The following is a 22,444-nucleotide window of genomic DNA, read 5'->3' on the forward strand; positions in this document are numbered from 1 at the left end:
AAAGAGCCGTACAAACTGGAGCTTCAGGAAAAATTGAAGTGGAACGCGAAGACCTTGCCATTTCGGCTGTTCGCTTTCCAAATGTATTTTGAAGAGCCCGCCTGGAAGGGGAAACGCCGCTCGCCAGCTGTTTGCTCTGAGTGCTCTACAAATAGCGCGGCGTCAAAAACTGGGTCTCCCCCAATTTCCACCAGCGGACGAGGCGAGCGTTCAACTCCGAGGTAGGAGCCTTCTCTCATCTGTTTCTCTCCCCCCTTTCATTTCTTCTCTCTTTCTCTTTCGTCTCCGGCTTTTTGGTTCAATCCATCTTCCATCCATTGTTTAATTATGCTCAAATGCTTGTTTTATCTATTTTGGATCAAGAAATTAGCGGTTTGGAGTTCTAGGGTTGTGAATAGGATCTCTCTCCTCTCTTTATTTCTTTATTTTTTTTTTCTAATTATACAACTCATTTGTGTTTGTAAATGCTTGAAATTACGTGAGAGATGGTCTAAATAGGAGGTACATTTGGTTCGCAACTGAAATTGAAATCAGAATGGATTGGAGTGGGAATTGGCATGGCCATATTTCTCGATGCATTTGGTTCGTGATCGGAATCGGAATCAGAATCGGTATGAAATTTGAATACTAGGGAGAGTAGAGATTAGGTTTTGGGGTATTAATGCATTCTGCCCCCCAAACCAAACGGTTGAAATGGGAGTAATTCATTCCCATTCCCATTCTAAAATCCAACTCCCTCCAACCAAATATACCTAAGAATTTTTGGTGAATGAGGATCCATAAGCCAATCTCAAGTAACTGGGATGAGGGTTGATGTTTATGGTTTTGATTTCAATTGGTTTTTATGTTTATGAAGTGGTTTTTTTTTGTCACGCCCCATATCCAGAACGTGATATGGCTGTGCTATTGAGGGATACAACCCACAATAATACGAAGCCAACATTACATTTAGCTTTCAAATTCATCAAGAATATAATAGAATAAATAGGAATTCAATTTCATTATCTATTAAATGCAACCAATACTGGTTCGGAGCGTCTAAATCCAAACATAAATACCAAATCCATAATTTTTACTATTTAGAAAATCACTAACTATAATTTCATAATCAACTGAAGAACTAAAGTTCTGCGTTACTATATGGCTGTGCTATTGAGGGATACAACCCACAATAATACGAAGCCAACGTTACATTTAGCTTTCAAATCCATCAAGAATATAATAGAATAAATAAGAATTCAATTTCATTATCTATTAAATGCAACCAATACTGGTTCGGAGCGTCTAAATCCAAACATAAATACCAAATCCATAATTTTTACTATTTAGAAAATTACTAACTATAATTTCATAAGCAACCGAAGAACTAAAGTTCTGCTCTACTATATAGATCACCAAACTTGCTAGCGCAAATTTCGAGCCTAGACCATCCTTTGTTCCTATCGATCCTATTTGTTTGGAGAGAGAAAAAAATAGAGGTATATGAGCAATATAGCTCAGTATGTAAATTTTTCACTACCTTATCGGATCAAGCATAAGTTTTTTATGCCAATGCATCATTTAAGAAAAATAACATATATTACAAAATAAGCATTTCATAGTACAGTATATTAAAACAAATCATAAAACAAATTATGTATGAACAAATCATCCATATATCATAAACATAGCTCCAAGTTCATTTTGCAAATAAATGCATAGATTATTCTTCTACCATTTAGCCATATCATTGTTCAAAATATTGCTTATATATATTCGTGTTATGGTCACTTTATACCTGTAAAAGGGTCAGTGTTTGTAATCGACATAGATTCATGTTTTGTATGCCAACTTTATATCCATTGGTGGCGCCAATGTTCATATGATGCTAGCTTCGAATGTCGATTTTTTTCAATTCTAGAGATCATACATAGCTATTTGAGAGCATTTAGAAAGCTTATATTTTTTTTGTAAAATATACTTATAAATACATGAAAAACACTAAATGGCATGATCAGATTTATATTTCATAACAAAATTATTTTCATCAAATCATTTATGAAACTATTTTTTATAATAAAGTACGATTTTCATAAAACATATACTGATCTATAATTTTAAGAAAAGCATGATATTTCCACAAGCAGATTTTATGCACGAAAGACATGATCATTTAAAAGATAATAAAGAGTGCAAGATCTACTTACAAATTCAAAAATTTGTAAGGAATATAAGATTTACTTATCTTTTTTGTCTTAGACCGTTAGACTTTACTAGGCTATTTGGTTAATCCTATAAATATTTTAAAAGCAAAATTAATTTCTGTTTGACAATTTTAATCGAATTAAAATAATAAGAAATAGGGACGAGCGTTCGACGATTTCGGGTGGTTTAGGCTTGAGCGATTTGATCAATAAATCATAGGACATGGACTCGATCGGGGCCAAAATTAATCAGCATGGTTCATCAATAAAGGTTTCAAGGACATTCAACAGGGCCAGGATGATCGATCTAGTAGGTGGCACGGGCACCAAGGTAGTTCAAGATCTCTTTCTAGAGATCAGCTCGGGTTTGTAGATTAGGTCGATAGGACCTGATTCGGGGTTCTATAGATCTTCTGGATAGAGAAAGTAGAGAGAAACAAAGAAAAGAGAGTAAACAAGAGAGAGAAAGAGGAACAATTCTTTCTCTCCTCTTCTTCTTTTCTTTCTTTCTTGGTAAAATAGAGGAGGAAGGGGAATGACTGGTGGCTATGATCAATGTGGTTTGGCAAGGTGGCAGCCGGCGGTGGTAACGGTCAACAGAGGGCGGTCGACGGTGGCGGCGTACTCAGAAGAAGGGGAAAGAGAAGCAAAACAAGGGTACCCTATTTCGGATGCAAATCTGGCAATTACCAGCTCCAATCCATGGGATCGAAAGCCCCAAACACAAATGAAGGAAGAAAAGAAGATGGAGAGCTCCTACCTCAGTCCGGCGAGGCTTTCCGATGACTCTTTCAGGCGATGAATCGAGGAGGAGACTCGGAAAGAATGCTTGGAATTAGTGACGATCTTTGGCGATTCCGGTGGAGGAAATTCAAGAAGGAGGGGGATTAAATAGGTAAAGTCTTCGAGTTCTAGATGAACTCGGATTGCTTTGAGAGTGCCTGATTTCCGCTGGAAGCGGATATTAGAGTCTTCTTCTCTACTTTGTCGTGCCATGGGGAAGATGACCTGGGGCTGGCTTCTTCGGGTTGGCCGACAAGCCCAAGGCAAGTTCGGGCAGGTCAATAGTCTGGGCCCTCACATTTTTAGTTTGAGGAATTTTTAAAGTTAATAGGATTGTTTTTCATTTGATCCATTTTCACATAATATAAAGAACTTATACTTTGTTTGGTTGTTGAGAAAGAGGAAAAAAAGTAGGTGCCATTTGGCATCATTTTTATTTTTTCTTATTTTTAAAAATAGAAAATAAAAATTTATTTCTATTTTTTTAAAATATAAATATGTTTGATATAGTCATTTATTTTTAAAAACATAGCTATGATGGTGGTTGAGACAATGATGGTAGTTGAGACAATGATAGTAGTGGCAGAGACAATGAAGGCCATAGTAGTGGTTGTTGTAGTAATGATTGTGGTGTGCAAGCAGTGTGGCAGCGGTGGTGGTTATGGGGGTACCAATAATGTGATGGTGATAGCATGATAGAGACTGTGGCGGCGATAGTGTTGTGACAGAGATGGTGGGGGGTAGTGGTGGTGATGATGATGGTGGAGGTGGTGGTAATAGTGATGGTAATGGTGAAAATAGCAGTAGATTGTATTCATGGTGGTGGCAATGATGGTGAAAACGGTAATGGTGGTGGTAAGATGATGATTGTGGCGGTGGTAGTGATGACAGTGATGATGGATGTGGTGTTAGTAGTGGTAAAAGATATGGATTTTTTGTTTTTGAAAATAGTGAAAGCAATTTTTTTTTCTTAAAATAATGAAGATAACTCTTGAAAATAGAAATTAAAAACAATAGTACTCGACATGTTGTTTACCTTGGTTTTTATGATTTTTTGAAAGCAAAAAATATGATATAAAAGCGATGCCAAATAGGCTTTATTTTTTCTTTAGTAGGAAAGAAAAGAAATCATTCAAGTTTTTTAGAAATTCAAGGAAAAAGTTGTTGAGAAAAAAACTTATTCCATGGTTGAGATAACTCTTATATTGATAAATCACCGACTAGATAAGGTATTTGCTTTTCTTTCTTAAAAAAGCTACTTCTTGAGAAGAAAAAAATTTAGGATGGTTAGGGAGAGAATTATGATCCATGGTATGCTGTATCGTACCGACTCGGACAGTACTGAGACGTATCGTATCATACTGGTTCGATACCGGTACCGGTACAGGTGGCGTACTGACTCTCGGTACGCAAAAAAATTCTGTACTGTACCGATGCGATACTAGTGTGGCACTGGTATAGGGTCAGGTATTGGTATGACGAACCTTGTTATGACCTCAAATTTTCTAATAAAAATTTTTCTTCTTTAACAATTAAACATTGGAAAGAAGATTCCAAAATACTGACTTTTCCTTTTTTTTAAAATTTCTTGGAAACCAAACAATCCCTTAGTTATACTTACGTCTTGTGCTCTCGTCTTCACCTCCTTTCTTTTCTTTCTTACACATGCTTTGGTAAGTTTATATATTTGAATGCTAATTCCATTAATGGATCAAGTTAAGAGTATTACAATATATATGCATTGAGACAACAAGCCAGTGAAAGAGTTTATAGAGAGTCAAGCCACATAGATTCTAGATGAAGATAAAATATACTGACTGCAAGTGCAATGAATATGGAAACAAAGATGAGGCCTATGCCAAGATGATGGACAAGGGGAATCACAGAGGAATTGATTTCATTATGTAAGGCCATTACACAAAAATGTAGAGATAAGCGAAAATATATTTAGTAGAATTAATGCTGGATGTCTGAAGTCGAGTGGTACTTTTGGGATGTTATGTGATGAGGCCACAGGCCGAAGGGGGGTAACGATCAATTCCCAGGTGACAGGTCCATTTATGGACCGGATATCCCCCTGAGGGGGACGAGGCCGGAGGCCAAAGGGGGGTATAATACCATAACATTGATTAGTGCATACATTGGGAGAGAACATCAAATCCCCTGACTCATACTTGGTTAATGGAAATTCTATAAGTATCAATACTTTATATGGTTTAGAATGTTGGGTCATAAAGTCTCCAAAAATGAAGAATTCTACATCAATGAGAATTTTGAAATGGATATATGGTGAAGCTAGGAATGATAGAGCAAGGAATTAGTATAAAGGAGCTAATGTTCTTAAAAATAGTCTGCTGTGTATACATATGCATCCTCCTAGCTGCCTCACATAGAATTTTTGATAGAACAAAATAGAGACTTAGAGAGTCTTTTATGAAAATGATTGGTAAACGAGAATTGACAAAGCTGACCTTAATTAGTTGAGATGAAGCTCAATAGTTAAAGTTGCCATTATGTCGCTTGACTCTTAGGCTCAATCAACAAATTGGCCTGTTTTATGTTTATTAAATTAAGAAGTGTCAAATTGAAGTTCATTATTGAATTGATTTTTATAAGGAGCTATGAGAAATTGATTCAAATCTTAAGTAGTGTCATGTGTAAGGCATAGTGTGCCTTCAGTTCACTAATGATAAACAGGAAATAATAAAGGAAGGAGAAGAAAATGAAATGTGCAGCTCATGGGACAAGATATTTCATCTGAAATAACTAATAAAATCTTGAAAATTTGTTGCTCTATATAAACTCATGTTTAAGACATAAAGTAAGAGTAGATTGATATTTCATAATCTTAAAAGGATTGCAGATCTAGTTTTCACTTAATTGAAACGTAGTTTTGGCAATCCACCAGATAGAGTTTTGATTTTGGCAATTTTGGTGGTTATTGAGGTTTCTCTTCGAGTTTCAAAGTTTTGGTCAAATAACTCGTAATAAAATCTTAAAAAAAGAAAATTTAAGAGAAAAATGAATCAAGGAGCCATTTCAAATCATTTTGGTGTAATTTTGATATATTTAAAATAACAATTTGTGTAGTTTGAGTCATCAAGTGCCATCATTCTTTGCACTTTTTATCTATTCAATAATGATTTCTTGCTCAATGCACATGCCTAATACAAATAAGTTGTAAATGAAACGAAACTCTTAACAACCCATACACTTGCCTTCTTTCCATTGAAATTCAAATTCATATAACCACACTGATTCATCCCAACTCCCTACTTTCCCTAATTTTCTCATTCTCCATGTGAAATTCCAACCAACTCCATTACTAAAATGAATGATATAGAATAAGGTGTAGGTCTCCCTATTATTTCTAACAGCCCAGTTCGAACCTCTGTACCAACTCCAACTTAAAATGGTCAAACTCAAACTAGGCCTACTACCTCTTGCAACCCAACACCGGACCTCACTTTGAGTCATGACCATGGTTCATCTTACCAAAATATATCATCTAGTGCTTGGCATCTTGTATCGTATTGGTAGTGAACTGATACTCAGTAACCGAGGGCATACCAAGCGTCAATACCATAGATTGGCTCATATCCACACTATCTAGCATGGTACTAGGAAGGGTAATGAAACCGATTTTGCAACCTGTGGTTGTGATCAAGGATTGCTGTGCTGGAACCGAGGCCTAGACCAGTTACCCGGCGACACGGGTTGGTATGGCCTCATGCTATTCCGTGCTGGATCTATGCTAGCACAGTAGAAGGGGCATGGGAGAGGGAGAATGGGAGAGAGGAAAAGAGAGAGAAAGAGAGAAGGGGGGCAGAGGGAGAGAGAAAAGGAGGGTGGCGGAGACCGATGGACGGCCGGCGAGCTGCGCGGAGGGGCATAGGAGGGGTTCCGCCTCCAGTTTTCCTCCTCCACCCCTCCGCACGGCTCTCCAGCCCTCTGCCGGTAGGCCTCCATCTTCCTCTCTCTTCCTTCCTCTCCTTCTCCTCCCTCCCCCGCTCTCTTTTCCTCTCTTCTTCTCCCCATCCATTGCCGGTTTCTCATTTTGGTTGCCGGAACCATCCCGGTCCGTTTGCCGGTACGACTCGATACGTCTTTGGTAGAATGAGTATTAGGTTGGGTTTAGGAGGCCATAGGATTACAACCATGGTCGGCAGAACTGTCCTGAATTGCTGTGATATCTCTTAGCAGTATGATTTGTCAGGCCACAAATTTGATAAGGTGCGCGAGCCTAATTAGAAGGATAGAAGGACTGCAAAGAGTTGTTGCAACCATCATTAGAAAAATTTTGATTTGAATGTTGCCATTGTTGTTTTTGCAGTCTTGATGTTGATTGGAGGAATAAGAACTTGTGTTAGAATTATATCTTTGGGCTAGATTAGCAACAGGAAGAAAATACGTTTTCTTATCTTGTATATCTCATGTGATGTGAGTTGGCTGTGAAGTTAGTGAAAGGATATGAGACTCAGACTAACAGTGGGAGTAGCTAAAATATTATGAAATTCAGGGCCTAATTTCAGTAACTGGTGGCACTAAATTCAGCCAAACTAAGCAACTTTCTTGCAGTCTAGCTCATCAGCAAGGACCTTAATTTTCTAAAGATTTTACGGCTGACATGCCCTTCTTGAAAGATTGGAGTCGAATATGAAGTTGGAATTGGCGGTCTTGTGAAAACAGAGCCAAAGGTATCTGCTAGGGCCTGCCACCACTCAAAAGAAATACCAAGACCTACACCATAAGGAAAAACCTCCTTGGTTAATCAAGAGAGAAGCCCACCCACCAAGGTCTGATTTTTGTAAAACCAGACAACATATACTCGGGAGTAGGTTGAGGAATAGGAGAATCAGAAGTTTGAATCTTGTTGGAAGCTTCTTTTTATCATTAACAAACCCTTGGAGACTATGATTATTTAGGAGAGATTAACTGAGTTTTCCATAGCAAATATTTCTCGGAAATTAACTTAATTAAGAAAGAATGATGAGAGAAGAGTAGGGGTAGAGGGAAGAAAAGAAAGAGTAGAGGAGGAAGAAGAAGATAAACCAAAAGCACTGGAGAAGGAAGATGTAGAACTTGGAGGCTTCTTTCGAATCTCCTTGGAGGCTTCTTTGTATCATTAACAAACCCTTGGAGACCATGATGAGAGAAGAATGATGAGAGAAGAGTGAGAGTAGAGGGAAGAAAAGAAAGAGTAGAGGAGGAAGAAGAAGATGGACCAAAAGCACTGGAAAAAGAAGATGTAGAACTTGCCATGTATTCAATTTGGCTTTGATACCATGTTAACCAACCAACTGACGTCAAAAGACTAAGCTTAATACCTCCAACCTCACATGCAGCCCAGACCACTAGACCAGAATCAGGATAATAAATAATTGGATACTTAAATAAATAATTGAATTAGAGGGGATTGGAATTTATGAAACTATGTTGTGTTGTGGTTGTTAAAATAGATGCTGTTACAGAGAATGTGGAAGAAAGTTACAATGGAAGTTGATAAAGACAGGACCAAATCAAAAGCCATTCAAATATTGTCAACACTATCTTTTGTGAGGGCACATACTTGAGAGATAAGGGGGCAGAAACGATAAGTGAATGTGACATCCAAGTTCAAAATTTGACTGATCCAACTGGGCAACCTGCTAATCATTCAAAAAAGTAAACGTTTCTAGTGAAGTATCAATTTTCCAGAATCTAAGGTATTCATATATCTAAATGGCTAAAATTTTCTGCTAATGCTCAGTATGTTCCCGTGCCATCTGCTTGAAAGAACTTTTCTGCTTGTTCTTGTTCTCTATTTTTTTTTGTGCATTTTGGGTTCTTCAGTTTCAATTGCTAAGTTATTACATTTATTTTGATCAATGAATAGTACATTTTTCTACTCTTCAGTTTAATAATAGAAACATCTCTCTGGTAGATGGATAAAGTTAGCCTTTGTTTTTTAATTTTCCCAAATTTCTGTCATTGCCACTCATTACTTTGTGGGAGTTATCTTGCTCTCAAAAGGAGCTTTCTCCATAACTTTACTGTAGGATCATTACCCTTGGATGCAGGTAGCATGGACTTTAAATATCAGCTGCCTTCTGAAGTTGGTCAAGAGGCTGAGTCAAAATGCTTTATTGAAGGTTTTCGAGGCGCGTGGTTTCGTTGTAAGGTAGGTGTTTTTGCATGTTTCCATGCATGGTAGACAAGAAGAATGTACTTGTTTATGAGTGCAAATATAGATAAATGGTTTTAAATGTTCATACCAATAAACATATTGATGCACAAATTTATGAACCTACTTCTACATACAGATATGCGCACATGTACGCAAACATTCTACAATGCATATTCCTGTACTAATATTAGTTGCAAAAAAGCATTTTACTCCTATTTAATCATAGTGAAAATTCAGAGCTCCTCCCACATTTATTTATGGGACCCATATTATAGAAAATACATAAATTTCCAATTAAATCACACATACAGGACCTGCACTTTTTGTTGTTAGAAACTTGCAGATATAAAATTTATAGAAACTGATATTTTCACTGATCTGTTCAATTATTTCTGGCTTTTTTGTATTACAACCAAGTAGGACAGGGTAAAACAGAATGTTACAGGCAAGTTAGGAAGCACTTTTTGAGTCTTTTAAGGCTCCTTGTGTTTCTGCTGCCACTTTATTGGGATATATAGTTGGGCAAAACTATCAATATGTCATAACAAAATGCTATGCTTGAATTGGTATCAACTTGTCAAATTGTAGTGTACCATGACCAAGATTTTTTAGTTCATGCTTCAACAGGATTATTTTGCGATGGATAAGATGGCCATGCTGGTGAATTGGTGAATGAGTATTTCATAAACTGGCATATATAACAGAAACTAACTTGAAGTATGCCAGAAAAGAGATAAACCATATAAAAAATGTTTCCCTGGATAGGTAACAGAGCAGCGGTTCTGAAGTACAAAAGGTACAATGGTAGAAACAAATTTTACGGCAGTATAAAAACTGGCACAACTTTGACTAACAAAATTGTGAATAGAAATTCATCCACAGCATGCCAGCAACATATTAATGCTTGAAATAGGAAATTAAATTTGATATTTCTTTTTGCCGAGTAAGGTCTGAAGTCTGAACTTTTGTGAAAATGATGAAAATTAAAACAAGCATCCGAACAAGATTGATTGCCATGAGATACAATAGTGCTTCATTATCTTAGACCTATAACTAAAAGATAGGTAGAGGAGAGACAACTAATAGAATTAAGGTGAGTGAGCAAAGTTAAGTGCTGAATCTAGGGTGTTGGATGATAGATGACTTCATGATAATTTAAAGGAAAAGTTTAACAATAAGACCAATTTTAATAGATAAGTAAGCTAGCAAGTGAACGTGAGAAAAATTGACTATTAAGATGATTGTGTGGGAAGGGGAAAATAGTAAAGAATGCATAAGGATTGTACCAATTGTTCACATAGTGTGGGAGAACTAAGTGAGAAGGCTTGGGTATGATCCGAGAACGATGTGCAATGTAGATTCAAGGATGCTCTAGTGAAATTGTGGAATCCGTGTCAAAAGGGTCGAAAAAAAGAACTAAATTTGCACAGGTGATACCTCTAAAAAAGGATTTGGAAAATATTGCAAGAATACTAACAGTGGCTCTTAATAGGAATTATCAGTGAATGAGATCTGCAAAAACAGCCCCAAATAGTTAAGTTCAAGGCTTGGTGGTTTTGGTCATGGTCCTATGCATGGTCTGCTGAACCGACCGGTACCGGTCGGTTCAGCCCGTACCGGACCGGTGCCGACTGGCACCGGTCCGGTACAGGGGTATAAAACGGTTCCGACCCAAACTGGGTCGGAATCGATTGGTTCTGTACCTGGACCGGTGCGAACCGGCTCGGTTCGCGCCGGTACAAGCCGGTACCGGTGTGAACCGGCCCGGTTCGCACCGGTCCAAGCCACACTTTCCCCGCGCGGGGAAGAGCGCCCGCGCGCGGGGAAGAGCGCCCACGCGGCTGGAGCCCGCGTGGGCCTCTTAATGCCACAGAGCGGCATTTAAAGCCACTCTGTGGCATTTGTTTTTTTTTTTTGAAAAATGCGCGCGGACGCGCGAGCGGAGAACGCGCGCCCGCGCGCGATTCCCCGCGTAGGAACCGCGCCCGCGCGCGATTCCCCGCAGGGAAACGCGCCCGAGCGCGGTTCCCCACGCGGGGCACCGTGCCCACGTGGGCTGGCAGCCCGCGTGGGGGCATTAAATGCCACAGAGTGGCATTTGACGCGTCCGCGGACGCGCGCGGACGCATTTTTTTTTAATTGGGAAACGCGCGCGGACGCGCGAGCGACGCGTTCGACCGCGCGCGTTTCCCCGCGTAGGAAACGCGCCCGCGCGCGATTCCCAGCAGGGAATCGCGCCCGAGCGCGGTTCCCCGCGCGGGGCACCGTGCCCACGCGGGCTGGCAGCCCGCGTGGGGGCATTAAATGCCACTCTGTGGCATTTGAAGCGTCCGCGCGCGTCCCAGACGCGCGCGGACGCGTTTTGTTTTGTTTTTTTTTTTAATTTCCGCGCGCGCGTGGCCGCGCGCGCGGCTTCGGTTCGGTACCGGTTCCAAGCCGGTACTAAACCGGAACCATACCGGTGCCGGTGCTCACCGGTACGCCGGTACAATCGGTCCTGCGAACCTTGGTCCTATGGTATATAGGTGTTAACTAAACAATAGACTTCAAAAGTGTAGGCTAATAGAGAAAGGGTCAACAATGTATATTAAGCTTAGCACCCCCTCATGTGTGGTCTAGATTACACATGTAGAGTGACCATGCTGACTCAAATCAGTCAAGATAACAGACACAATGATTGGAATGAGTCAAGATTGTAATCGGTTAATTAAATAATGGCTTGTTTGGGTAATCCAGCAGGATTGGGCTGAATGTCCTGCTAGATTCATGGATTGGGCGGCCTTTTTGAGCCTGGTCCCCATGGATCTTTTTTTCTTCCTACAGAGACTCATAGGCTGAGATTTAGGCTGGAACTTCAGTGGGTCCTTAGTAGATGTGGGTTGGGCTGGCCAACAGGCCCTCCTGCAGGAATAATCAAACATGCATAATAATTAACTTGAGGGAGTTGGACTTGTGACTCTAGCAAACCTGAGCACCAATACTATGCTAACTAACAAATTGACTCCAAAACCTTAATATAATAGGGAAAGGCTTAACAATGTATATCAGGCTTAACAATAGTTTTCTGGCTTTCCCCAACTATGCATAGAAAATCCAAAAGAAGACATAAATAGTCTCATAATTATATGATGGAAGCATAATTGTATCTTTTCTTTCTCTTTCCTAAATACAAATCCATACAAAAAAAATAAAAGTTGAAAATAAAATGAAAGATACCTGGATGCCTTCTTTTCCTTTGGTATTCAAAAGCATTTCATAATAAGAAAACAAAAGAATCCCTAAAAAGTAATATTTGTAAAAAAATAAAAGTGTTGAAAGTTGAAACCAATAAGTACATGAATGGACGGCTAAGCCATCATCACCATTCTTTATCTTTATCAAACAACTCCAACTTGGAGAAATTCTCACTTTCCAAAAGATTAAATAGACAAAAAATAAACAAACTATGAAGATCATCTCTTCCTCCTATCTGTTTAATTTTACCTGCATCCAAACTTCTGCACAGTCACTACATACTAAATCTGAATAGATTCAGTTGATTTTTAGTTTCATAATTGTCTTTCATATCTCCTAATCAAGTTTCTTAAGATGTACCAAGTATTAAAAGCATAGTTTAGAGTTCTTTGTATATAATACAGAGATATTCAAAGCAATGGAGGTGATTCAACTTTTAGATGCATGATATCCAGTGACTTTAATTTTTCTCTCCCTTATGGTTGCATTCTGAATTATAACCACCTGTGAGAAGCGCTATTTATGTCACAGACATGACATGAGCAGATTATTACATGTGGGATCATCATGACCTTGGATGCTTTTGCAGGAATCAGAATTCCCCTTTGCCTTACCATTCAATATTCTTTCTAGTGAAACTGTAGGTTATCAGGTGTAGTATCTTTTCCATTGCTTGGATGCACAAAATATGTCACACATTAGTTCTTGATGGAGACTGGTTCCTGTGGTAAGTTTTATTGTGATAAGTGAAGTTCAGCCATATTTTACGAGGGTGTCATGAGAGTTGATGTTGTGTATTCTGGACTTTTCATATGTTAATTTGAAATAGTCATCTCCAATCAAGTTCTTTATTTTCATTTTATTTCAAATTCAATTAATTCCATGAGATAATGTTTGCTAAAATTAAGACAAATTTCCATAATGGTATTAGAAGTGCTTGTTATTTGAATTTCTGTATCTGCTTAATGCATTCCATAAATTTTAGCATGAGTCCTTTCATCACTAAGATGTTGCACTTGACTTTTAAACTATTCATTTCTCATACTTTTTTTTTCCTATTTCCATCAGATTAAGAAAATTGGCTCTCGGAAAGGGCATATTGGGTATTTCTTGGAGTTCTTTGACTTTCCAGATGAAAGTGAGTGACCTCTCTTAATAAAACACTACGTTGGCATCTCTTCTATTTAATTGAAAGCTAATGAATTAAATCTGAGAATTATTTTTGGGAAAAAATGTGTAATGCAGTCCATTAGGCACTATGATGCAGAAAAATGTTGAGAATAGCAATTAACTGAAAAACTTTGGATAATTGGATATAAAGCCTTGTCATGTGCATGTTAGAGAGGTACAAATGAATCTTAAGACAGCAATAACATATAAATTCAACCCTCTTTCCCTACCTGCAGTTTTTCATTGGCATTCCATTATCAAATATAACTAACTTGGCTGTTGATGAGATAAATGGAAAAGAGAACATTAAGCTGCACATTTCAATTTAACAATGTTAATGTCATTTGGTTTTCAAATTGTAGGTAACAGTGGATTTAGCAACCTGTTGCTTAAAGAAATATACAGTAGAAGTGGTTACCTTATCTAGCAAAATAACGAAGATGCTACTGATGTTTTATGGATTATGTGATTGCTTTTTAGTTATCTTTAAGTCTAAATCTTATAATTGTTGTCAACTTAGTATATGAACATTGATCATTTCAAGACTTGATCGGGGAGTTCACTGGAAGCAGTAAAGTGTTCCTATAATGCAACAATTATCTTTGTAGGCTTCTTTATTGGCTTTGGAATATGTGTGTCTTATTCTGTATTCTTATATATCCACCTTAAAATATTTCCATTTTCCTTGTATTCATTCCACTTTTAGGAGACCCATTAGTTCATGAACATAACAAAGAAAACCTTTCTGGTTAATAATTCAAATTTAGGAATACTACATATTAGATATTTTTTAAATTCAATAGTCATTGTGACTTATTGTTTATTTATTTTTCTTTGGCTTCCTGTTCACCTGGCTTCACATTCGGTATTTCTTAACTTTTACAGGGATTACTTGGACTAGACTGTATCAGAAGTCCCCGCAACCTATTAAATCAGGTGGAGAGAGCAAAATGGAGCTTATGTTGCGCCCTACCTTTCCTCCCTTCTATCGGGAAAATCAACTGCCTGATTCTAATCTGAAAGCTGATGTGGTAGCGATTGTCAATGACACTTGGAAAGTTGGTGATTTGGTTGATTGGTGGTATGAGTCTTGTCACTGGTCTGGAAGAATAACCCAAGTACTTGAGGATGACAAAGTCCTGGTAAAGAACTAGGATAACTGATTCTATAACATGCCATGATTAAATTTTTTCAAGTGTCAACTATTATGGCAAGTTAGGGATGGTGTAGACTGTAGAGTTTATCAGCACTCGTTAGGCTTAAATGCCATCTTAATGTCATTTGTGCTCCAGTTCTGATTCATTAGTGGATTACATTGGATTTTTCAATCCTTGTTGGCCAATAGTGGTTTGCCAAGATAATGAATCTTAAAGCTAAAATTCCTTTTTTCTAAATCTAACTTTCAAATATTCTAGCATAAATTATTGAATTTGCCTTAAACTTACAATTGGCTATGTAATATCATTCTACTTATCACCTGAAGTTATGAGCCTTGCTATCCTTGTTAACCTTTTCTCAGATTTTGTCAACCTAAACATTTTACTCCAACCCTTCCTTTGAATTTTCGTAAGTTTTGAGCAACTACCAGATTTCATCCATACTTATGCACCCTAAACTGCTTGATATTGCTTGTTTTTTCTTCAAACTGCCCATATTTTTTTATGGTAATTGTTTCAGGCTTTTTAGGAAGATTTACTTAAGCGTGAAGTCAAATATTACTTTGAGAACTTTATCTCTTTTAGCCATTTTGTTTTGTTTGAAATACATGCATCTGTCTGCACATCAAATTTGCTTTTTGTGATTTGATAGTCCTACATATGATAAGTTCTGAATGTGAAGTTGTATTCTTATTCGAGAAATAGGCAACATTTTATGGCTGTTGTGTGTATATGGTTTTATATTCATGAGGATGTCCACCTTTGGTTTCTTGTTTGTTTATTTAGTCACAATAAATTTCCACAAAGTTAGTGCTGAATCTTATCTAGCTAGGGCATCTAATAAAAGGGATAGATTCCATAGTAAATCAGACTTTTCAGTCTTCCTGAAATAGTGAGTGTTAGATATATCCTGGGGTATCACATCTATGTATCATCTGAGAGATGTATTGTAAGCCTGTTATATCATGGCTGTGAGTGAGAATGGTCATTGGTGAGGTGCCTATAAGTAATACATTTTAATTCACACTTTGACAACCCTCATATATGCCATTGTGTTTGAGGACATAGTAAGTTTATCATAAACTGCTGTTTGGAATTTAATGTGATTTCATTCCAAACACATCTTATCATAAAAGTAACCCTAGATTACGGTCGGTAGAACTGTCCCGAACTGCCCGGTTGGGGGCATCCTGAGCCATACCAACTATGGACCGGGACGGTTCTGGCAACGAAAATGGGACTCGCGACGGAGGGAGAGAAGGAGAAGAAAAAGAGAAAGAGAGAGAGAGAGCAGGAGAGGGAGGGAGAGAGAAAGAGGAAGGAAGAGAGAGGCCGGTGGAGGCCGGAGAGCCGCCGCGCGGAGGCGGAGGTCGGGCCCCTATTTTGAACGAAACAGGGGACCAAAGGCGGAGCCCCTCCTCCGCGGCTCCCCAGTCTCCGCCTTCTCCGCGCAGCGACTCTCCGGCTCTCCACTGGCTCTTTGCCGGCCTCCCTCGGTCTCCTTCTCTCTCTCTTTTCTTCTCTGCTATTCTTTCTCTCTTCCGCCTCTTCTATTGTGTCGGTATAGGGCTGGCATGGCATGACGTGGGGCTGTACCGACCTGTGCCACCGGGCAACCAGTCCGGGGCCCAGTACCGGCACATCAGACGTTGCCCCAAATAGTTGGACAAAGTTTACCAGTCATGCACATATCCAATGTCTCGTTTTGTAAGCTAAATTATATTTGTTATTAATGTATAAGTGATATAAATATGGCTGCTGATTGTTAAAAGATATCGATGTGAGACAAATTATGAAGATGGTCGTGTTATATCTGAACTGTAGCCTTGGTACTAGATTAGGCATATCTTATTTCTTACACTTCTATTAAATCAAAGAATTTGAAAGCTTGCAATTAAACGTCAGAAACTATAGAAGTAACCTTCTCCATTTAATCTGATTTGAATTAGATAAGATTATTTGTAAAGAATAATTTGCTAGCTAGCTAGATTAGTAAATTGTGTCATGAAGGTGTCATGTGATATGACAAACTTCTAGAAACGTATGAAGTGAAAAGTGCGATGGAATTGGTGATATTGTGAATGTAGGATCAGATAAGAATTCATAATCTTTTCATTTACTTGAATACATCAGATTCAATAGTACTTAATAAAAAAAGGGACCAGAAGAATTCTTTCCTCTTTAAGCTTTGTCACAAATTGAAGGAGAAAATTGGATACATAGTGAACAAAATGGTAAATGGATCACCAAGTCACATGCCCCACCATTGCAGAATAAGATTATATGCATGCATGTAGTCGGTCCATGCGTGGTAGTTTGTTGCGAAATAAATTTCAACATAAAGATAAAATTTGTTGGGATTACTCGCTTCTGAGATTCTCCAATCTTTATTGAACTTTTTTCTCATATTTCTCTCTTTCATGTTTCCTTTCTGATTTGGGAACAAGAGAATAAACCCTAGAAGATCCTATTGTTAGTTAGCCTTAAGAGAAGTATAGTACAATTGGGAAATGCACTCTATGGCTGCCTGTAGATCCGATATATACAGGTAGGGAAGAACTGGAGGTGGTTGGTAAACTAAAAAAAAATCTTCTTCATCAGTAAACCCTTAGTTCCTTCCCCAAGTCATCACATAGAAGTCCCTGAAAAATATCCATGACCTATTGCTATTCCATGTGTCCTTAGAGACCCAGACATGATTGGTCATATGAGAGCATGTTGTCCTCAAATAAATTTTTATTAAATCATTCACATCCAAGATTTTTTTGTTTGATCCTATCTTGCTCTTAGGTTGATGGATTTTTTGTTGGTCAACCAACTTCAACAGAGCTTAGTCACAATGTTCCAGTAGCCTCATTATAATGCACTCTTAAGAAGAGCTGTATCCTCAGGTGTTAAGGACTGCTGAATTGCATGCAACCATGAATCAAATACTGACACATTTGTTCCATCTGGCAGGTTTAGAAACCATTCGCCATAAACTATGACACACCCACTATCATGGTTTCAAATCTCGGTGGGACGCCAAGATGGGGTACAATCCCAATCGGCGCATCTTGAGACATCCCGATCCCAAATGTCGGGGGGTGGGGGGGGGCACATCTTTTCCACAGGAAAACTGCACATCTCATTCCACGGTAAGGAATGCTGAACCGGGTCGTATCGCCCGGTTTAGGCCGAACCGTGCCGGCTCGGTCATTGACCGGGTCGGTATGGGCACACAAAACGGTTCCGGCCCCTACGGGGTGGGAACCGGCCGGTACAAGAGCAAACTGAAGCCATGACTCGGTGCGAGCTGAAGCCAGGACTCGGTGCAAATTGGCACCAAGTCCGGTTTGATCTTCCATAGTGCGCCGCACGCGCTGTGGCCTTTTTGGCGGGTTCGGTACTGGTCTGAACCGGTCCGGGCGCCGATCGGTACTCGGTATGGTACGGTTCGGTGATTCTTGTTCCACGAAAAAATTGGGACTGGCCCGTTCCATGGGATTTAAAACCTTACCCACTATTAGGTTTGAGCTCTTACTACTCACTGCCTAATGAATAGAGCGATGGTCAGTCTAGTAAGCCTAGATGATGTCACAATGGTAGTCTTGAAGATGCAACTTAACCATAGATGTCAACATGATTTTGGGTGCAGGAATGAGCCAATCCTCCATCTGACACTTGTCTACAAATTAATAACTTGGGTCTTCCGTACAAAGAAAGCTGGGAGCTATTTTTTGGATTTAAGGCTGTTTGCATGATTCCTATATTGTCTATGGATGACAAATAGGATTTTTAACCAGATCACCTTTCCACTGGGGCTTTTTCGGCGTGCAACTGCAATACAATTTTTGGGTCCAAATACATGTCATATTCTTCTCAAGTTTATGTGCAGTATGTTACATGTCCGACGTGGTGAAAATTCTGTTCTATTTATGCTAGCAATAACATTTATAAGAACGCAGTTGAGTGTTCATGAGCTTTTACAAATGGACTCAAGTTTTCTTGGCAAAATACTTTCTTACTTAAGGTGTTCAGTCATTTCAAAATGCTTAGGCACTTGGCCTTATTTTTTCTGATTAGAGCATGTAGTAGATGTGGCGTTATGTGTTTGAAGGTTTTAGTTTTTCATTTGAATCCTGTTTCTACCTCTTTTTCTGTAGATCAGCCAGTAGGCTAGAACAGGGCTAGGTCTGCAAAATGGTGTGCTATTCCATGATTTCATTGTTTGTGTCAGCAAATCCTGTACATCCATCACACCATTATGGCAGGACAGCTGCAGCCACGCTACATGTGACATTTGCACCACATCAGTTCATTGCACCTTTTCAGAAATCCTTCATAACAATGACACCAACATATTGTGCATAGCATGCCTTGCTCACACAGCCTCCTCTAAGAAGGAACATGGATCGAACCACTTGGCCAAGTTCTGATTGGTGTTTCTATTAAGTTACTATTTTTTTTTTATATGTTTTTACCAAAGTAGGCAAATACAAATAGAAAAAAAGATGGTAGAAGAAATAAAGAACATAAAATTTAAAAATCATTAAAAAATTTCTACATAGAATAGGTATAAGAATACTTTCATTATTGTGATTTAACAACGTAGGGTTAATGCTAAAGAGAGAGAATTACAGAGTACTCTGATCAGATGTTACTTTTGTGATGCACATGTCAACCTGGATGACTGTAATTTGCCAAGGCCAGGTTCTGCTTTTCTGTTACTGTGAACTGATTTGTCATTTTTGCTTGTCATTACTATTATGATTAGGATGGCATAAATCCTAGTGTTCTGAGTTTTGAAATTTATTCCATTTTTGGCTATGCCTCCAGATAGAGCTGCCAGAGCCTCCACTCGGTGAAGGGGAGTCGTATGTCGCTTCCTGCAAGGACTTGCGTCCATCTTTAGACTGGTCTCCAGAAAATGGGTGGACTGTACCCATATCTAGGGTGATTATTTTTACTCATTGCTAAGTAATACTTATTCCCTTTTTTTTGCCTTCTTCTTTGCAATGTAATTTTTCTGCCATCTGGACCATTGTTTTCTTCTTTGAAGCTATTTGCACGCGATCTTCTTTCTTTTTTAATAATTTAAAAGTTGTCAGTAATTTCTTCAGTTTTATGCAATGATTAAATTTGTAAAAAGATTTTCTTTGGTTTTCTTCCTCTTCTTGTTATTTCTTGCTTGTTCTGATCAGCATAATCAAAGGCAGAAAAGGACAAGTCTTTTGTCCATTTCTTAATCCATTACAATTAATTAGAGACTTCATGGATATTGCTAGAAATTGTATGATTTCATGCCTGAGTTATTGCTGTTCCTAATCATCATTTTGCAAAAAATTATTTACAGTGTGTTATCATCTTCTATAAGTTTAACTGAAGGTAGCATAGGGCCATTTTCTACTAATGGCAGTCTCTCTTTATTGTTTTGATAATATAATTCCTTTCTGTACTTTTGTCTAGTCTAATAGTGCAGACTATGATATTTTGTATTACATGGGTAAGCGGTGATGATACCTGTTCTGGTTATATCGTAACTCTTTCAGAATACTAACTTAGTAACTTGGTTGTGTATATCACTGTGATCTTTTTGTGGATAATGCAATTTATGTTAGGTTTGTTGGCCTTCTAATTCACTTTTAGTTGAAAAAACAGTTTCTACTATAAGGTGAATAAGAGAGAGATAAAAGCATCTGTTTACACATTAATATCTGGCAGTGGTTTCCCTGTTATTTCTGTCACCTACTGTATGTGCGCTAATTTTCTGAAACAAGCAACCAACTTGCATTTAATTTGAGTTATTCTGGTTTGTTTTACAAACTATTGCTTAGGGATCCTATAATAATGTATTTATGAGGTGTATTCTTCTCCAAGAATGGTGGAATGATGTAGAGTTGCAAGCTTGACAGGGTCAATGTCAAACCAGTCTGATCCAATATGTAGTTTGAGTTGCATGGAGCTAGTATGTTCCTCATGTGTCAGACTATCATTGAAAATGTAAGCTTGTTTTCAAGTTGAGTTGGCATATTTTTGATCTCTTGCACAACCCAACTTGATCTTAATACAAGGGTCTAATGCTATACAATAGAGTACCAAAAAAAAAAAAGCGAAAGGCAAATGTTATCTACAATGTCTTTCATCCAATGAAACTCATATATAGGTTAGCTTAAAGTGTAGTCTTATGGTCAAAAACTCTTCCAAGACATGAAAGAACCAAAACAACCTAAATCCTGATATGATTTGATCTAAACAAATTTTGTGTTGAAATTTTATAGGCAATCAAGTTTGGGCTTGGATGGTTTGGTTCATTGTTAGGTTAACCTTTGTTGGCTGAGTTGGGACCCTTGTTGGCCTTTTAATTCGAATATCCAATCCATCATGCTCAAAGTTGTGCCCCTATGCAATGGATTTGTACACATATATATACACATTATCTCATTTATTTATTTCAAAATAGAATATTAATATGTGAATAATTAATTAGTGCTGTAACTATATTTATTTATGTGGCCTATATTATGCCCCTAACCCAAAATTATGAGTTAGAGAAATCACAACCGCCATATACTCATAAGAGTTGCCCTACAAGCATGCAAGACATCCTATTTGTGATTAGATAAATATAAACATGAGAACATGATAAAATCAATGAAGGCAGTGGGATAAAATCAAAGCAACTGAATTTCCAAATTTAATAATTAACAGGTCCAAAAACTAGCAAGAAACTCCAAGAAATTATTCATAAGAATCTAAATTTGACAACTCTACAAATGTTCTATGGAATCAAGGAATGAAAACCTATAAAATATTCCAATAATTATACTAAGAAAATAAAAACTAGTTCTAGATGATGCTGAGAATTCTGCCATTGCATCTAATCACACTCCCATAATGGTACCTCCCATAATTCGAACATACTCTTTCATAATTCCAAGTTATGACTAACTCCAGCTTTAGTTTCATCCACTAAGACTATATATTACTGAATAGCATGCAACAAGGAATCTCGTCCCAAGTATGCCTAGTGAGCTTATCCATAACTAATGCAAAAATAAAGATAATGACTTAGAGAAGATCCTTGATGTAAATCAATTGTGATAGGAAAGTCACTAGTATTACCCCAAGGGCCCAAGTAGTTCACACACTACTAATCGTTCCCTTATATATCATTAATCAGATTAATATGACCAACGAAAAATCTTTTCTTTTCTAACACTGACCATAAGACTTCTCTAGGAACTCTATCATATATTTTCTCCAAATCAATCAAAAATAATATAAAGGTCTTGTCTATTTTCTTCATATTTCTTTATTAATCTTGAAGAATAACTTCCATAGTCAAACTTCTTAGCATAAAATCAAATTATCTCTCTGATATTTTTGTATTACACCTTGGTCTATACCCAATTACCTTCTATCAAACTTTTATGATATTGTTTATGAGTTTAATACCATGATAGTTAGAATAATTTTGAATATCACCTTTATGCTGCACTTAATTTATCAAGCATCTTCGTGGTCTTTAAAATTTTATTAAATAAATTAGTCAACCAAGTTACTCCCACATCATCTAAACATTTTCAAACCTTAATAAGGATTCTATCACATCCAACCATTTTTCCTATTTTCATCTTTTTCATAGACTTCTTTGCTTCTGATACTCTTAATCTCAATGGAATTAGTAAGGCATCTTAAATCATTTACATGACTTTTATTGAATAGCTTATCACAATAACTTTTCCATCATTCTTCAGTCTTATCCTCCT

The 22,444-nt window shown here is 37.8% G+C and overlaps 1 protein-coding gene across 5 annotated transcripts in view; it reads left to right on the plus strand.

The window, feature by feature from the left end:
• Positions 1–22,444, plus strand: part of LOC103708008 — a 39,663-nt gene continuing 17,219 nt past the window's right edge. For 4 of the 5 annotated variants that reach the window (XM_039124656.1, XM_039124658.1, XM_039124659.1 and 1 more), the window contains exons 1-5: positions 6–221; positions 9,026–9,126; positions 13,435–13,504; positions 14,422–14,678; positions 19,512–19,628. In XM_039124656.1, coding sequence (XP_038980584.1) covers positions 9,031–9,126; positions 13,435–13,504; positions 14,422–14,678; positions 19,512–19,628 — 540 coding nt within the window. In that variant the 5' untranslated portion in view covers positions 6–221; positions 9,026–9,030. Of the gene's footprint in view, positions 222–9,025; positions 9,127–13,434; positions 13,505–14,421; positions 14,679–19,511; positions 19,629–22,444 lie in introns of all 5 variants that reach the window. The other variant, XM_039124657.1, reaches the window with a different exon arrangement.

Source organism: Phoenix dactylifera, chromosome 3 (assembly GCF_009389715.1).
Source record: "Phoenix dactylifera cultivar Barhee BC4 chromosome 3, palm_55x_up_171113_PBpolish2nd_filt_p, whole genome shotgun sequence".
Lineage (NCBI taxonomy): Eukaryota > Viridiplantae > Streptophyta > Magnoliopsida > Arecales > Arecaceae > Phoenix > Phoenix dactylifera.